The following is a 13,939-nucleotide window of genomic DNA, read 5'->3' as shown; positions in this document are numbered from 1 at the left end:
CCAGTGCTATAGACTATATTTACCGCGTTAAACTGTATTTGCCGGACAGTGCTAGTATTATTGACTATATTTACAGCGGTAAACTGTATTTGCTAGACACTGCCAGTGCTGTAGACTATATTTACCTCTTTAAACAGCATTTGCTAGACAGTGCCAGTGCTATAGACTATATTTACCGCTTTAAACTGTATTTGCCGGACACTGCCAGTATCATAGACTATATTTACAGCGGTAAACTGTATTTGCTAGACAGTGCCAGTGCTATAGACTATATTTACCGCTTTAAACTGTATTTGCCGGACATTGCTAGTATTATTGACTATATTTTCCGTGTTAAACTGTATTTGCCGGAAAGTGCCAGTGCTATAGACTATATTTACCGCTTTAAACTGTAGTTGCCCGACAGTACCAACACTCACGCTCACAGGCAGTGCAGGCTCTGGTAAGCTGTGGGTCAGTTGTACGGAGTTTGACCAGCTTTCGGTAATCCCAGCCTGAGCCCTACTGATTACGGATGGCTTCAGTGCCGCTCTCCGCATCACAATGAAGACGAAGTCATACTATTAGCCATTGATAGGAGGTTCGCTTCATAATTTATGACATCCCTGTCATTTTACTTAGTTTCCTCACACACGCACGGCTGTTCTGTGTTCCTCCCCCTGCTAGATCGTCGCAGCTGATAGCAGTAGGCAGACAATCATCGCACAGTGACCGCTCGTCCCTGGGGTCTCATGTATTCAGCTGTACACAACGCCGGCTTTACTCCTCGTCTTTCATTGACTGACTTCACTTCTCACTCGTCATCTACCCGGAAATGCTTGTACCCGAGTCTCATGTGCAGGTTGACCAACTAGTGACTCTCGACAGAGAGCTATTGTAAAGGGCAGTGTTTCATTTGATAGCGATTGTGCGTCTGTGTTCGAATCCGTGTCACTGGATGGCCGCTACTCAGTGACGATAACATATCGTTTTAAAACAGGGCGCCTCTTCCTCGCTGTTACGTGAGGCCCCATACATATTTGATCAGCATTCTATCTAGCTGGTAGGTGAGCATCGGAACCACTCGTCAAACGCCGGCGCCCACCTGGCTCAGGTAGAAGCAGACGACATTCAGCGCAGACGACACAATGCTTGGTTTGACACTTGTGGCCTCCACGCCGAAGAAAGCCTGTGACACGGGTAGCTGGCTCCAACCCCACTTGGAGTAGATAAAGGATGGGTTGACGGTAAGATCAAAGCTTGTACTCGAGAAAACTCTTTTCCGTCAGTTAAACAAGCAGTGATGTTGAAGTATTATTGATCCGGATTTGTGGAAAATTCAATATACTGGAAAGTTCGCCTATGGTGACATTTAACCGTATTTGGTAAGTATGTGTGTGTACATATCAGTACTGCAAATGGTCGTGCGTCTTCAATGGTTCGATCCCTGGATCTTACATGTGATGGAAACCAGGATGTTTTCACTCCGGCGAGGTGATCTCGCGACCCCCCTTTTCAGGTATTTGTGTATATTGTGTTGTATTAAAGACGTATGAAAAATGGCAGATTATCGCCATCGACTCACATAACCACAATCAGACTATGGATTACATTGTTGCGAAAACTGTCGCCCATGATATTTTTAGGACCAGAATTTATTTATAAACGTGTCTATAACAATGATTTGTCTGAAGCGCATTTCTGTTGGTGAATGTTTAATTGAGTCAATACACTGTATCCGTGTCATGATTATTATACCTGTTTCAATGACAAAGCGGTCAGCGTGTAATTTATACAAATCTTCCACTGTCGTCACTCGCAGATATATACAGTGCACGATGTTGTGCCAGCAGACCTACTGCTGTATATGGATGGCGACGTCACGGAAGCCGTTGACAGTTGCGTCACTTAAAATAATTAATTATTTATACCAAGCATATAGTATACCATGATCACTACTTTCCCCTAAGGTATTTCGCATGAAATTACAAAGCTCATATGAGGTCAGATTGCAAGTAAAATATTGATACTGCAAGCTTTCCATAAGCACAGCATTAGCTGACACTAAAACTTCGCCATTTTAGGTTTCAAAACGTTAAACGTAAACGATTCCCGGGTATGTCTTTAACCGATACATACCCTATTTATTGAGTTTTTATTTCATAAACTGTGTTGAAATACAACTGTTTTTGTGAAGCCTACTTATTTATTGACACCAGAACGTGACCATGTGACTACAGGTGACCCTGTTGCCGTTATTATATGCACCCGTATATTTACACTGCTGAACTAGAAATGATTACACAGCAACCCAACTATGTTATGAAACTTGCTGAGTCACAAATATTAAAAAAAACAAAAAACAAATCTTGTCAGAAATGCATTTGTTATGATCAGTAAATATGTTCTCTTGGCAAACATTCTACCATTGATATCAGATCAAGCATGACTTTGAACCGCGGAGTATAAATTGCCCCCTTATATACCCGATGAACCCCCGCCTATGCGGCCTCACAGACTTGCCCCCAAAGACGCCCACGTTGACCCCGTAACCCGGTATGCGTGAGAGAATACCCTGACATAACCAAACAGACCCCTCTCTATCCTTACCCTTAACTGCAACGCGTCTTGGTAAGTCTAGCCCCTTGAACACATGTTTAGGTAAAAAGGGGGAAGCTTTGTATCGCCTGAAGAACGTCTTAGCTCTGGTATAGTCTCTCGATGGAAGCTCCGGGAGCACCTGTTCACTGTTATTAGACGCAACATTGTAAATCAATGTTTGAGTAACTCTGTGGTTTTATATTCATGATCATTTTAAAAGTGGTTTTGACATTATATTGCCAACAGGGTCTTAATGACACAGTGTGGGGTGGCCCAGTGGTACAAAGTGTGCTGGTTACATCAAAGACCCGGGTTCGATTGCCCACATGGGTACAGTGTGTGAAACCTATTGTTGAGTGTCCTCGCCGTGATATGTCTACAATCGGTCTAAACCATTACTCTCTCATTTATTAACGTTATAGAACACGTGAAAGCAGGTACTCCACTGGTGATCCCAGAAGGCATCCCTCGTCAAACATGCACGCGTCTGTCTGTCCATAGCGATGTGTTGTTTACTGACTGACTCACTCACCAACACTCTCACTCACTCACACTGCTACCCTCACTCACTCACCCATCCACCCGTCACTCATTCTCCTACCCACTCAACCACTGAACCAAATACCCCCCATTCACTCACCTACCAACTCACCCACTCACTCTCCCAACCTCACTCACTCATCCACCAACCCACTCACTCAACCACTCAACTAAATACCTCCAACCCCCCACCAACTCACTCACCCACCCATCCATCCATCACTCATTCTCCTACCCACTCAACCACAGAACCAAATGCCACCCACTCACTCTCCCACCCTCACTCACTCACCCACCAACTCACCCACTCACTCACCCACCAACTCACCCACTCACTCGCTACCTGTTCCACAGACCGAGAAAGCTCCACAGACACATGAGAAAATAACCTCCCAATAACGTTACATGTAATTCAATCCTGAGTTCAAATCCCACTATTGACCGGAGATTTTTCCGTGCAAGGAAACCGACCAGGACATTATTGGCCATTGTTGTCTGAAATTGGACACAAATGAACTCCTGCGCTTGACGTATGAGTTATTTGTGGCTCTGGTTAAGACACAACAATCCCTGTGTATCTCACAAGAAACGTCTTACATAGGACGAACAGATCATTCCCGAGCATGCGCACTCGTATCACGTTAACCTAAATAATCCAGTTTTGTTGCGCAATCTCAACTATTTTCAATACTTTCACCAAAAGACAAATCTGAAGCGTCTCCAAGGACCCATGTGCTTATACCCTTAGACATAAAAAGCTAATCGCCATTGCCTCGAGTAGCCCTATGGTTGTTCTGCGGATGTAAATCCGGCACTATAAAATTGTACTAAACTAGGCGAGATTCCTGTTTGTTATCGACAGTCACGACTTGGCTTTTGTTACTGGGATGAAGGAAAGCATGCTTTAGGAGCATGTTGAGGATTCGATCATGTGAAGTAAATAGTTTGTAGAATTATTTATTTGGAAGCGCATGATACCATTCCTTTTAACGTTATCTTTTTCAACTACATTTCCGTCTTATGTCGAGTGTGACCCACTAGCATTTCATTTTCGAGGATGCTAAGTGCACTCTCTTGTTTCCAGCACATCTTGATGCAAAGTAGAGCTCGACTAGCCTAGGCGTTACCAAATGTACCATTTATCATACATGTACAAAGGGGCGGTGGGGTAGCATAGTGGTTAAATCGTTCGCTCGTCACGCCGAAGACCCGGGTTCGATTCCCGACATGGGTACAATGTGTGAAGCCCATTTCTGGTGTCCCCCGCCGTGATATTGCTGGAATATTGCTAAATACATCCAATACATATACAGCCTTCTGATGTCGTCTAAGGCGCTACAATATTCGCTGTGCTGAGTTGCGTCCCTTGGACACGCCGGAAACCTATTATTTTGGTTCGAATCCCGGCTCGCCCCAATAATGTTTCTAGGTTTGCCAGCACCATACCAGAGCTCGTGGGTTTCATTGAAGTGGTAAAAGGCTGAGACCTGCATCACTAGGGGCTTTCCTCGCACGGCGTGATATAACTGGAATATTGTTGAAAGCGGCGTTAAACCAAACTCACTCGCTCTGATGTGTCCCCCTGAACGCTTTCCTTTATAGCATACACGTGTGTAGATACAGTCATTTGCATGACACATTGCCTTGATTGATAAAGAGCTAAATTGTCATCGTTGATGTTTGAAGACTTCACGATGTTATTGTTTTCGCGGTGTCATCACTGATTTTATTAATCCACTCGAATAATCATTCCCGCGATTTGCCTTGTACGCCCCGTGGAATCTGTTTCGTTGGATAATCGAGACTAGTTACTCTCTGTAACATAATTTATATTCTGATAACATTTTCCTTGTAATGTACAAATTCTCACTTCTCTGAGTAAGTCACCTAATCGCCATTACATAAAATTAGCGATCTATCCCCAAATTACTGTTGCTATTGTTTACATTGTCATCATTGGCCCCGATGCTGTGGATTGATTTGATTTAACATTGTCACCGCTGACGCCCATGGCTATTGATTACATTGTCACCACTGACCCCAATGCTATTGATAATATTGTCATCACTGACCCCGTTGCTTTTGTTTTCATTGTCATCACTGACCCCGTTGCTATTGATTACATTGTCACCACTGACCCCAATGCTATTGATAATATTGTCATCACTGACTCCGTTACTGTTGTTTGCATTGTCATCACTAACCCCGAGGCTATTTTTTGCATTGTCACCACTGACCCCCATTGCTATTGTTTGCATTGTAATCACTAACCCCGTTGCTATTGTTTACATTGTCATTACAGACCCCAATGCTTTTGATAATGTTGTCATAACTGACCCCGTTGCTATTGTCTACATTATCATCACTGACCCCCATTGCTATTGTTTGCATTGTCATCAATGACCCCGTTTCTGTTGTTTGCATTGTCATCACTGACCCCAATGCTATTGTTTACATTGTTATCACAGACCCCAATACTATTGATAATGTTGTCATAACTGACCCCGTTGCTATTGTCTACATTATCACCACTGACCCCATTGCTATTGTTTGCATTGTCATCACTGACCCCCATTGCTATTGTTTGCATTGTCATCACTGACCCCGTTGCTGTTGTTGTTGTGTCATCACTGACCCCGAGGCTATTGTTGTTGTGTCATCACTGACCCCGTTGCTGTTGTTGTTGTGTCATCACTGACCCCGAGGCTATTGTTGCTTTGTCATCACTGACCCCGTTGCTGTTGTTCGTATTGTCATCACTGACGCCATTGCTATTGTTTACATTGTCATCACTGACCCCGTTGCTGTTGTTCGTATTGTCATCACTGACGCCATTGCTATTGTTTACATTGTCATCACTGACCCCGTTGCTGTTGTTCGTATTGTCATCACTGACGCCATTGCTATTGTTTACATTGTCATCACTGACCCCGTTGCTAGTGACTTGTACCAAATGTTCCCGTGTCTGTTTTCGGTGAACAATTTACTTGCCTTTTCATGTGTTTGTGACGGTTGCCACCGATGGGGCAGGATACGCTCACCTTTTCGCAAACACCTATTATCATCACTATTTGATAGTGATTCGTAAACACATGCTCATGATATAGTCGGATTCGTACCATCAACTCTGCTTTTTTGATTGACTACATTATCACCACAAACCTGGTTGCTATTGACTAGATTATCACCACTGAGCCCGTTCCTATTGTTTAAATTGTCATCACTGACTCCCACCATTGCCATTGACTGTTTTCATTGACCCTGCTGCTATTGGTTGTTTTCATTTTCCATTTCATTGTCTCACCATTTTGTCACTGTTTGATATTTTTGACATCCTTAGTGTTCATTTTCACGTTTTGAAACCAATTCAATTAGCCCTGTATTTTCATTGTCTTCTCTTGGACAAGATGCCGTGCATTACCATTGTCGTCACAGGTCTTCATTCTTCCTGATGCCTTGTATTATCATTGTCTTCACTGTCTCTGATGCCTTGTATTACCATTGTCTTCACTGTCTCTGATGCCTTGTATTACCATTGTCTTCACTGTCTCTGATGCCTTGTATTACCATTGTCTTCACTGTCTCTGATGCCTTGTATTACCATTGTCTTCACTGTCCCTGATACCTTGTATTACCATTTTCTTCACTGTCTCTGATTCTGTGTTTTCACATTGTCTTCACTGTCCCTGATTCTGTGTTTTCACATTGTCTTCACTGTCTCTGATGCCTTGTATTACCATTGTCTTCACTGTCTCTGATGCCTTGTATTACCATTGTCTTCACTGTCTCTGATGCCTTGTATTACCATTGTCTTCACTGTCCCTGATGCCGTGTATTATCATTGTCTTCACTGTCTCTGATGCCTTGTATTACCATTGTCTTCACTCTCTCTGATACCTTGTATTACCATTTTCTTCACTGTCTCTGATTCTGTGTTTTCACATTGTCTTCACTGTCCCTGATTCTGTGTTTTCACATTGTCTTCACTGTCTCTGATGCCTTGTATTATCAGTCTTCACTGTCTCTGATGACTTGTATTACCATTGTCTTCACTGTCTCTGATGCCTTGTATTACCATTGTCTTCACTCTCTCTGATACCTTGTATTACCATTTTCTTCACTGTCTCTGATTCTGTGTTTTCACATTGTCTTCACTGTCCCTGATTCTGTGTTTTCACATTGTCTTCACTGTCTCTGATGCCTTGTATTATCAGTCTTCACTGTCTCTGATGCCCTGTATTACCATTGTCTTCACTGTCTCTGATGCCTTGTATTACCATTGTCTTCACTGTCCCTGATTCTGTGTTTTCACATTGTCTTCACTGTCCCTGTTGCCTTGTATTACCATTGTCTTCACTGTACCTGATGCCTTGTATTACCATTGTCTTCACTGTCTCTGATGCCGTGTATTATCATTGTCTTCACTGTCTCTGATGCCGTGTATTATCATTGTCTTCACTGTACCTGATGCCTTGTATTACCATTGTCTTCACTGTCTCTGATGCCGTGTATTATCATTGTCTTCACTGTCTCTTATGCCTTGTATTATCATTGTCTTCACTCTCTCTGATGCCGTGTATTACCATTGTCTTCACTGTCTCTGATGCCTTGTATTACCATTGTCTTCACTGTCTCTGATGCCTTGTATTACCATTGTCTTCACTGTCTCTGATGCCGTGTATTACCATTGTCTTCACTGTCTCTGATGCCGTGTATTATCATTGTCTTCACTGTCTCTGATGCCTTGTATTACCATTGTCTTCACTGTCTCTGATGCCCTGTATTACCACTGTCTTCACTGTCTCTGATGCCTTGTATTACCACTGTCTTCACTGTCCCTGATTCTGTGTTTTCACATTGTCTTCACTGTCTCTGATGTCTTGTATTACCATTGTCTTCACTGTCCCTGATGCCTTGTATTACCATTGTCTTCACTGTCTCTGATGCCGTGTATTACCATTGTCTTCACTGTCTCTGATGCCTTGTATTACCATTGTCTTCACTGTCCCTGATTCTGTGTTTTCACATTGTCTTCACTGTCCCTGATGCCTTGTATTACCATTTTCTTCACTGTACCTGATGCCTTGTATTACCATTGTCTTCACTGTCTCTGATGCCTTGTATTACCATTGTCTTCACTCTCTCTGATGCCTTGTATTACCATTGTCTTCACTGCCCCGATGCCTTGTATTACCATTGTCTTCACTGCCCCCGATGCCTTGTATTACCATTGTCTTCACTGTCTCTGATGCCTTGTATTACCATTGGCTGCATCGCCCTACTTCCTCCTCAGCAGTTTCATTATTGCTTCAACGACTTAGCAATTTGTTACTCGAGGAGTCGTACATTTATGGTCGTACAGTACCACTGTGCACAGCATTCGAGTATTGAAGCCTATGCTCAACGGTTTAGAGTCTAGACACCGTGATGGGTGGCATGTGTGAGACATTGTTTCTGTGCAATCATTAACTGTTAGATTAGAGCTAGCAGATGTGAGTGTGGTCCTTCATTTACTGCTGCTTGGATGACCTACTAGTAAGGTCAGCCTTTCACATCATGTTCACAAACTACCACGTGTTCTCTCAGTCACTGGCATCCAATCAACTCTGAATGTCGATACGCGAAACTTCTCTTGTTTAACCCCTCGGTTTGTCAGAATGCACTGTGTTTGCATAGGAAGAGAATACCAACCAGCCGCCGGTTTGGTGTCTCTTTGGATACCTGCGATCTGATTGGCTGCTAAGAATGCAATCACGAACGTTTGTGTATTAAAGTGGTAGTGAAACCATTTTGAAGGAGCGAAATAGCCCCCATTAACGATGGAAATAATTGTAATTGCCGTGTTCATGTTTTTGTGCACCGGCAATTGAAGCTAACTCACATCGTTTTTAGCATATGTATCACCCCTATCTTCATCTGTCACGCTCGGGGGAAAGGCTTAAAGTGAAAAGGATAATGACCTAAGGAAAAAAACGCATTAAATATCTCATATCCCTTTGTTGATATGGTGTGCCCCCCACCCCCCCCCTTCCACCCACCCCACCCACCTCCCATATTAGGCTCTTTACTCCTGGGTAACATAACTGCCATATATCGAGAACTATATCTATTTTCCAATTGTCTTAACTTTCGTGTTGCGCCCCATTGCCTTAACTATCTTTTGTATTGTCCCATTGTCTTAACTTTCGGGTTGCAATGTCCCATTGTCTTAACGTTCGGGTGGATTGTCCCACTGTCTTAACGTACGTGTTGTATTGTCACTTTGTCTTAACTTTCCGGTTGTATTGTCCCAATGTCTTAACGTTCGGGTTGTATTATCACCTTGTCTTAACTTTCCGGTTGTATTGTCCCAGTGACTTAGCTGTCGTGTTGTATTGTCCAATTGCTTTTACTGTCCGGTTGGTTTGTCCTGATGTTTTAACATTGGGACTGTCCATTGCCATGATCGCCTGGTTTGTTCCCGTCGAGTCACCACAAGTGTCAACCTGTGCATAATTCCTTTTGAACGATCCAGAATTTATTATATCGACATTTTTAGTCAATACCCAAGGAAGAAGAGTCCATCACGTCTTCAGAAAATTATCCCTTTTGGTTACGTGAGTGCCGTGTAATTATATTTCATTGATTTTCTTTTCAGAGCTCGTCACGATCTGATGATTACAGACACGAAAAGAGTAAAATACATTTGGATCATTATGTGAATGGACGGCATATAACATGGTGGTCCTATGAATAGTTGCTCCACTGACCACTAAGACCGGCGGATGATGACAGATGGACACACCAAGACTTGGGTAGGTTTGGGGTTGTACGTCATCCTGACCTATCTCTGTCTGGATTCGGTGACGTGCGTCACGCAACAACACAGCGCCCGTATTGAGGGCGACGTCATCCTTGGTGCGTTGTTCTCCATCCACCACAAGCCCCCATCAGCTACGGCCTACTCTCGAACCTGTGGTGGGATACGGGAACACTATGGCATTCAGAGGGTTGAGACCGTCCTAATGACTCTGGATGAGATCAACGACAATGACAACATTCTACCGGGCGTCATACTGGGCTGTGATATCAGGGACTCCTGCTGGTATTCAGCCATTGCTCTGGAACAGAGCATCGACTTCATCAAGGACGCCATTGCTAGCAAGACGGAGCAGAATGAGAAATCTAGCGGTGGAAATCAGTCCAGCCAGTGTAAAGATGAGAATCTGCAACCTATTGCTGGCCTCATAGGGCCTGGGTCAAGCGAAGCGAGCATACAAGTCCAGAATCTACTTCAGATCTTCAACATTCCCCAGATAGGCTACTCCGCTACAAGTGAGGATCTAAGTAACAAGCGGCATAAATATTTTCTCCGAGTTGTCCCCCCTGATAACTATCAGGCTCAGGCAATGGTGGATATTGTACGTCACTTTAACTGGACTTATATCTCAACTATAAATTCGGATGGTGAGTTAACTGTGTGTAGTGCCCCTGGTAAATTTGATATGTTTTATTGTATTAGGATATTTGCTCTTCAACTTCTGGAACATTTTCCCTCTGCTATTGACATTAATGAAGCTTTGAAGAATATGAATGAGAGTGTCTTCGCATTATCAAATTAAGATGGTCTACGTTCATTTCTATTGCTCTGTTTTAGGGAACTACGGCGTGCGTGGCATGCGGGCATTCAAAGATAAGGCTACAGAAGTGGGTATCTGTATCGCCACCACCAACAGTGTGTCCAGCTCTGGGACTGACGAGGAGTTCGACAAGGTGATTCAAAACCTCAAGAGCAGGCCCAACGCTTCCGTAGTGGTCTGCTTCTGTGAGGGGTTGACGATCAAGGCACTGCTCAGGGCGATGGAAAGGAATGATGCTGAGGGAAAGTTCCTCTTAATAGGCAGGTTGGTCGCGTTCTGATATTATTTCAGTGCAACGCGTTGAAAAAAGTCCATTTCTTGTTTTGTAAGAGTGTCAGCAGGTCAGTTACGTGTGATCAGCAGGCATCCAGGGTTGCTCACCTATTGTGCTTGTCAAAAGGCAGAATCATAAAACCATAAACGGATAGATCAGGGTGCCGTTGTACGAAATGATCTTAGTGCTAAGGTGATCGTAACTCCCATACCTTGATATAGACTTACGACAGTCGTAGCGCTAAGCTGCTTCATACAGCAGCACCCAGGCGTGTCGCCACTAGAAGAGGAACTAAGTTTGCACCACAAACATATTTAATTCCTTTGATAAATCTACAATCTGGTTACAGGTGGCCTGTTGTCTACTGTACTGTGACAGGTACTGGCTGGAAACAGGCTGCAACTAGGGGAGGGGTATAAGAGTATTTGAATGTCACATACTAATTGGAGTAAAAAGGGGACATGGTGGGGTAAGACGAGGTGGTGATGGGGTAGGTTGAGTTTGGGTGAGGTAGGAGTGGGGTAGGAATAGAGTAGAGTGAGGTAGGGAAGGGGTGAGGTTGGAGTAGGATGAGGTAGGGATGGATAGGCTGGAGAAGGGTGAGGTAGGTATGGGATAGGGTAAGGTAGGGATGGAGTAGGGTGAGGTAGGGATGGGGTAGGTTGGAGAAGGGTGAGGTAGGTATGGGATAGGGTGAGGTTGTGATAGAGTGAGGTAGGGATGGGGTAGGTTGGAGAAGGGTGAGGTAGGTATGGGATAGGGTGAGGTTGGGATAGAGTGAGGTAGGGATGGGGTAGGTTGGAGAAGGGTGAGGTATTTTATGGGATAGGGTGAGGTAGGGATGGAGAAGGGTGAGGTAGGGATGGGATAGGGTGAGGTTGGGATAGAGTGAGGTAGGGATGGGGTAGGTTGGAGAAGGGTGAGGTATTTTATGGGATAGGGTGAGGTAGGGATGGAGAAGGGTGAGGTAGGGATGGGGTAGAATGTAGTAGGATGAGGTACGCTAAATTAAAAAAAATAATTGAAAATAAAGGAATGTTCTTTGGTACTTCACCGACAATCAAGAGTGGATAGGCCTAATGGTTTGGTGGCGGTGTAGTGGTGGTGATGTGATTTACCGATACGTCCCTACTGTGTGTTTGATAGTGACGGCTGGGGTAGTCGTGGCGATGTCGTGGAGGGCTTGGAGAAGCTGGCGGCGGGAGGAATTTCCATGAGACTGTACTCGCCTCCTATCCCACGCTTTGACGACCACTACGGCAAACTGAAGCACGACAACAACACCCGTAACCCGTGGTTCGAGGAATTCTGGCAGGAGCGGTTCAACTGCTACCTTCCAGGCGATGACAGTGACTCACGGAACAGTACACCCTGCACAGGTAGGTTGAAACTAACACAGTAAAGATGCCATATTTAAAGACATGTATAAAATAAAAATTAAAATCCAAATGGAACCCAAAATATTGCTTAATGTCTAGAGTTGAGGCCATCTCCACTAGGCCATCAAGTCTAGACTTAAACTGGATTATTTTTTAAATGTATTCCCAAGGTTCTGGGAGATTGACTAAAGTGGGTTATTTAGAGGACCTAGGGCATACATTACATGCCACAGTCAGTGTTCAGGACAACACCGACAGGACAACACCGACATGGGATCAGATAAAAGTTCGGACTTTATATTATGAGACGTATCCATAAGTGTCAGGTTATGGAATGTTTTAAGTAAATAGAAATTACTTTTCATGTCTTGTGGGCCGAAGCCCTTCCATCACTCACTGTAATTCAGATACACTTGTACACGCACATCCGCTACACATAGACGTACATTGACGCCCACTCTACAGCATACAATGGCGTAGGTAGCGAAGTCCCTTTATTATATTTACAAATAGGTATTCACTACAGTGATATTACCCACAGTAACTAACGGGTTCCCCACGGGGAGCGTTTCATACTTTTACGTCAGACTTACATGTGTCGCCCATATGCATTGTGCGGAGTTGCGCCCCCTTGCTGTGCCAGAATCCTATGTGGGGGGTTGGTTATTCGCTCCGATTAGATTTCTTTGGTTATCCTCACCATGCGTGTGTTTGGGTTTCACCAAAGACGTAAAACGACCAGCATCACTTCGGGCTTTCCACCTACACCAGCTGCCATACCTGGAAACAACTGAAACATTTGTTGAAAGCGTCGTTTAAACCCAACTCACTCACACTCGCACGGGCACATTTGAAGCATGTAGTATCCAAGGCACATTGTTAACGTGCATATCGATAACAGAAGATATCGATTGTTGTAATTAAATTTTGAAGCTTGTGTTTTCTGAACCACACGGATCAATTTTAGGATCGTCGCCGTTTCTTTATACTGTTACTATGGTTTAGGATTGAGCATAAACATCCGATATCATGTTGGCCACACGTCAGTATGCACCCCTGTGAAGTGTATACCTATTGACAAAGAAAGAAACACACCTTGTTGGCGCAGTTTAATTTTGAAAAACAAAACCCCGACATTGTATTGTCAAGGCGCAGAAACGACCGCTTGTAAACGGACAGGAAGAATATCATCGGGTCCTTTTAGAAGCAGGCAAGTTATGTACTGTGTAGTGATGGTTCATCGCTCTTACATCCATGCTGTGGCGACAGTAAGTTTCTTTTGTGCTGCATTGCTTTGTAAAACTCATAAATCATGTACATGCCATTAATGCTGCCATTTGATCACTGAAGTCATGGTTCAGATCATTGCAGGAAGATAAAGAAAAAACACCCTTGAAAACCTGGTTGTATGGAAATCATTGTGTGTCCCTTAGCGGTGTAAACCATGACCACGTGACGGAAGAAATAGTCAGGAACTAAAGGCAATTAACTCTGTCAATCAATCAATATGTATTCATGGTACTGAGGAACCCATAGCCCAGTATTAT

At 43.8% G+C, this 13,939-nt stretch overlaps 1 protein-coding gene across 3 annotated transcripts in view; it reads left to right on the top strand.

Annotated features, from left to right (window-relative positions):
• The window catches only part of LOC139474406 (metabotropic glutamate receptor 1-like), a 65,405-nt gene that overhangs the window by 5,566 nt on the left and 45,900 nt on the right, over positions 1-13,939 (top strand). The window contains exons 1-4 of one of the 3 annotated variants that reach the window (XM_071257419.1): positions 1,197-1,226; positions 9,758-10,566; positions 10,757-11,003; positions 12,160-12,392. In XM_071257419.1, the coding sequence (XP_071113520.1) occupies positions 9,885-10,566; positions 10,757-11,003; positions 12,160-12,392 (1,162 nt within the window). In that variant the 5' untranslated portion in view covers positions 1,197-1,226; positions 9,758-9,884. Of the gene's footprint in view, positions 1-1,196; positions 1,227-1,349; positions 1,365-9,757; positions 10,567-10,756; positions 11,004-12,159; positions 12,393-13,939 lie in introns of those variants that run through there. The other 2 variants (XM_071257418.1, XM_071257416.1) reach the window with 2 other exon arrangements.

Source organism: Haliotis cracherodii, unplaced genomic scaffold (assembly GCF_022045235.1).
Source record: "Haliotis cracherodii isolate W230 unplaced genomic scaffold, xgHalCrac1.p SCAF_3, whole genome shotgun sequence".
NCBI lineage: Eukaryota > Metazoa > Mollusca > Gastropoda > Lepetellida > Haliotidae > Haliotis > Haliotis cracherodii.
This window is presented reverse-complemented; position numbering and strand designations above follow the sequence as displayed.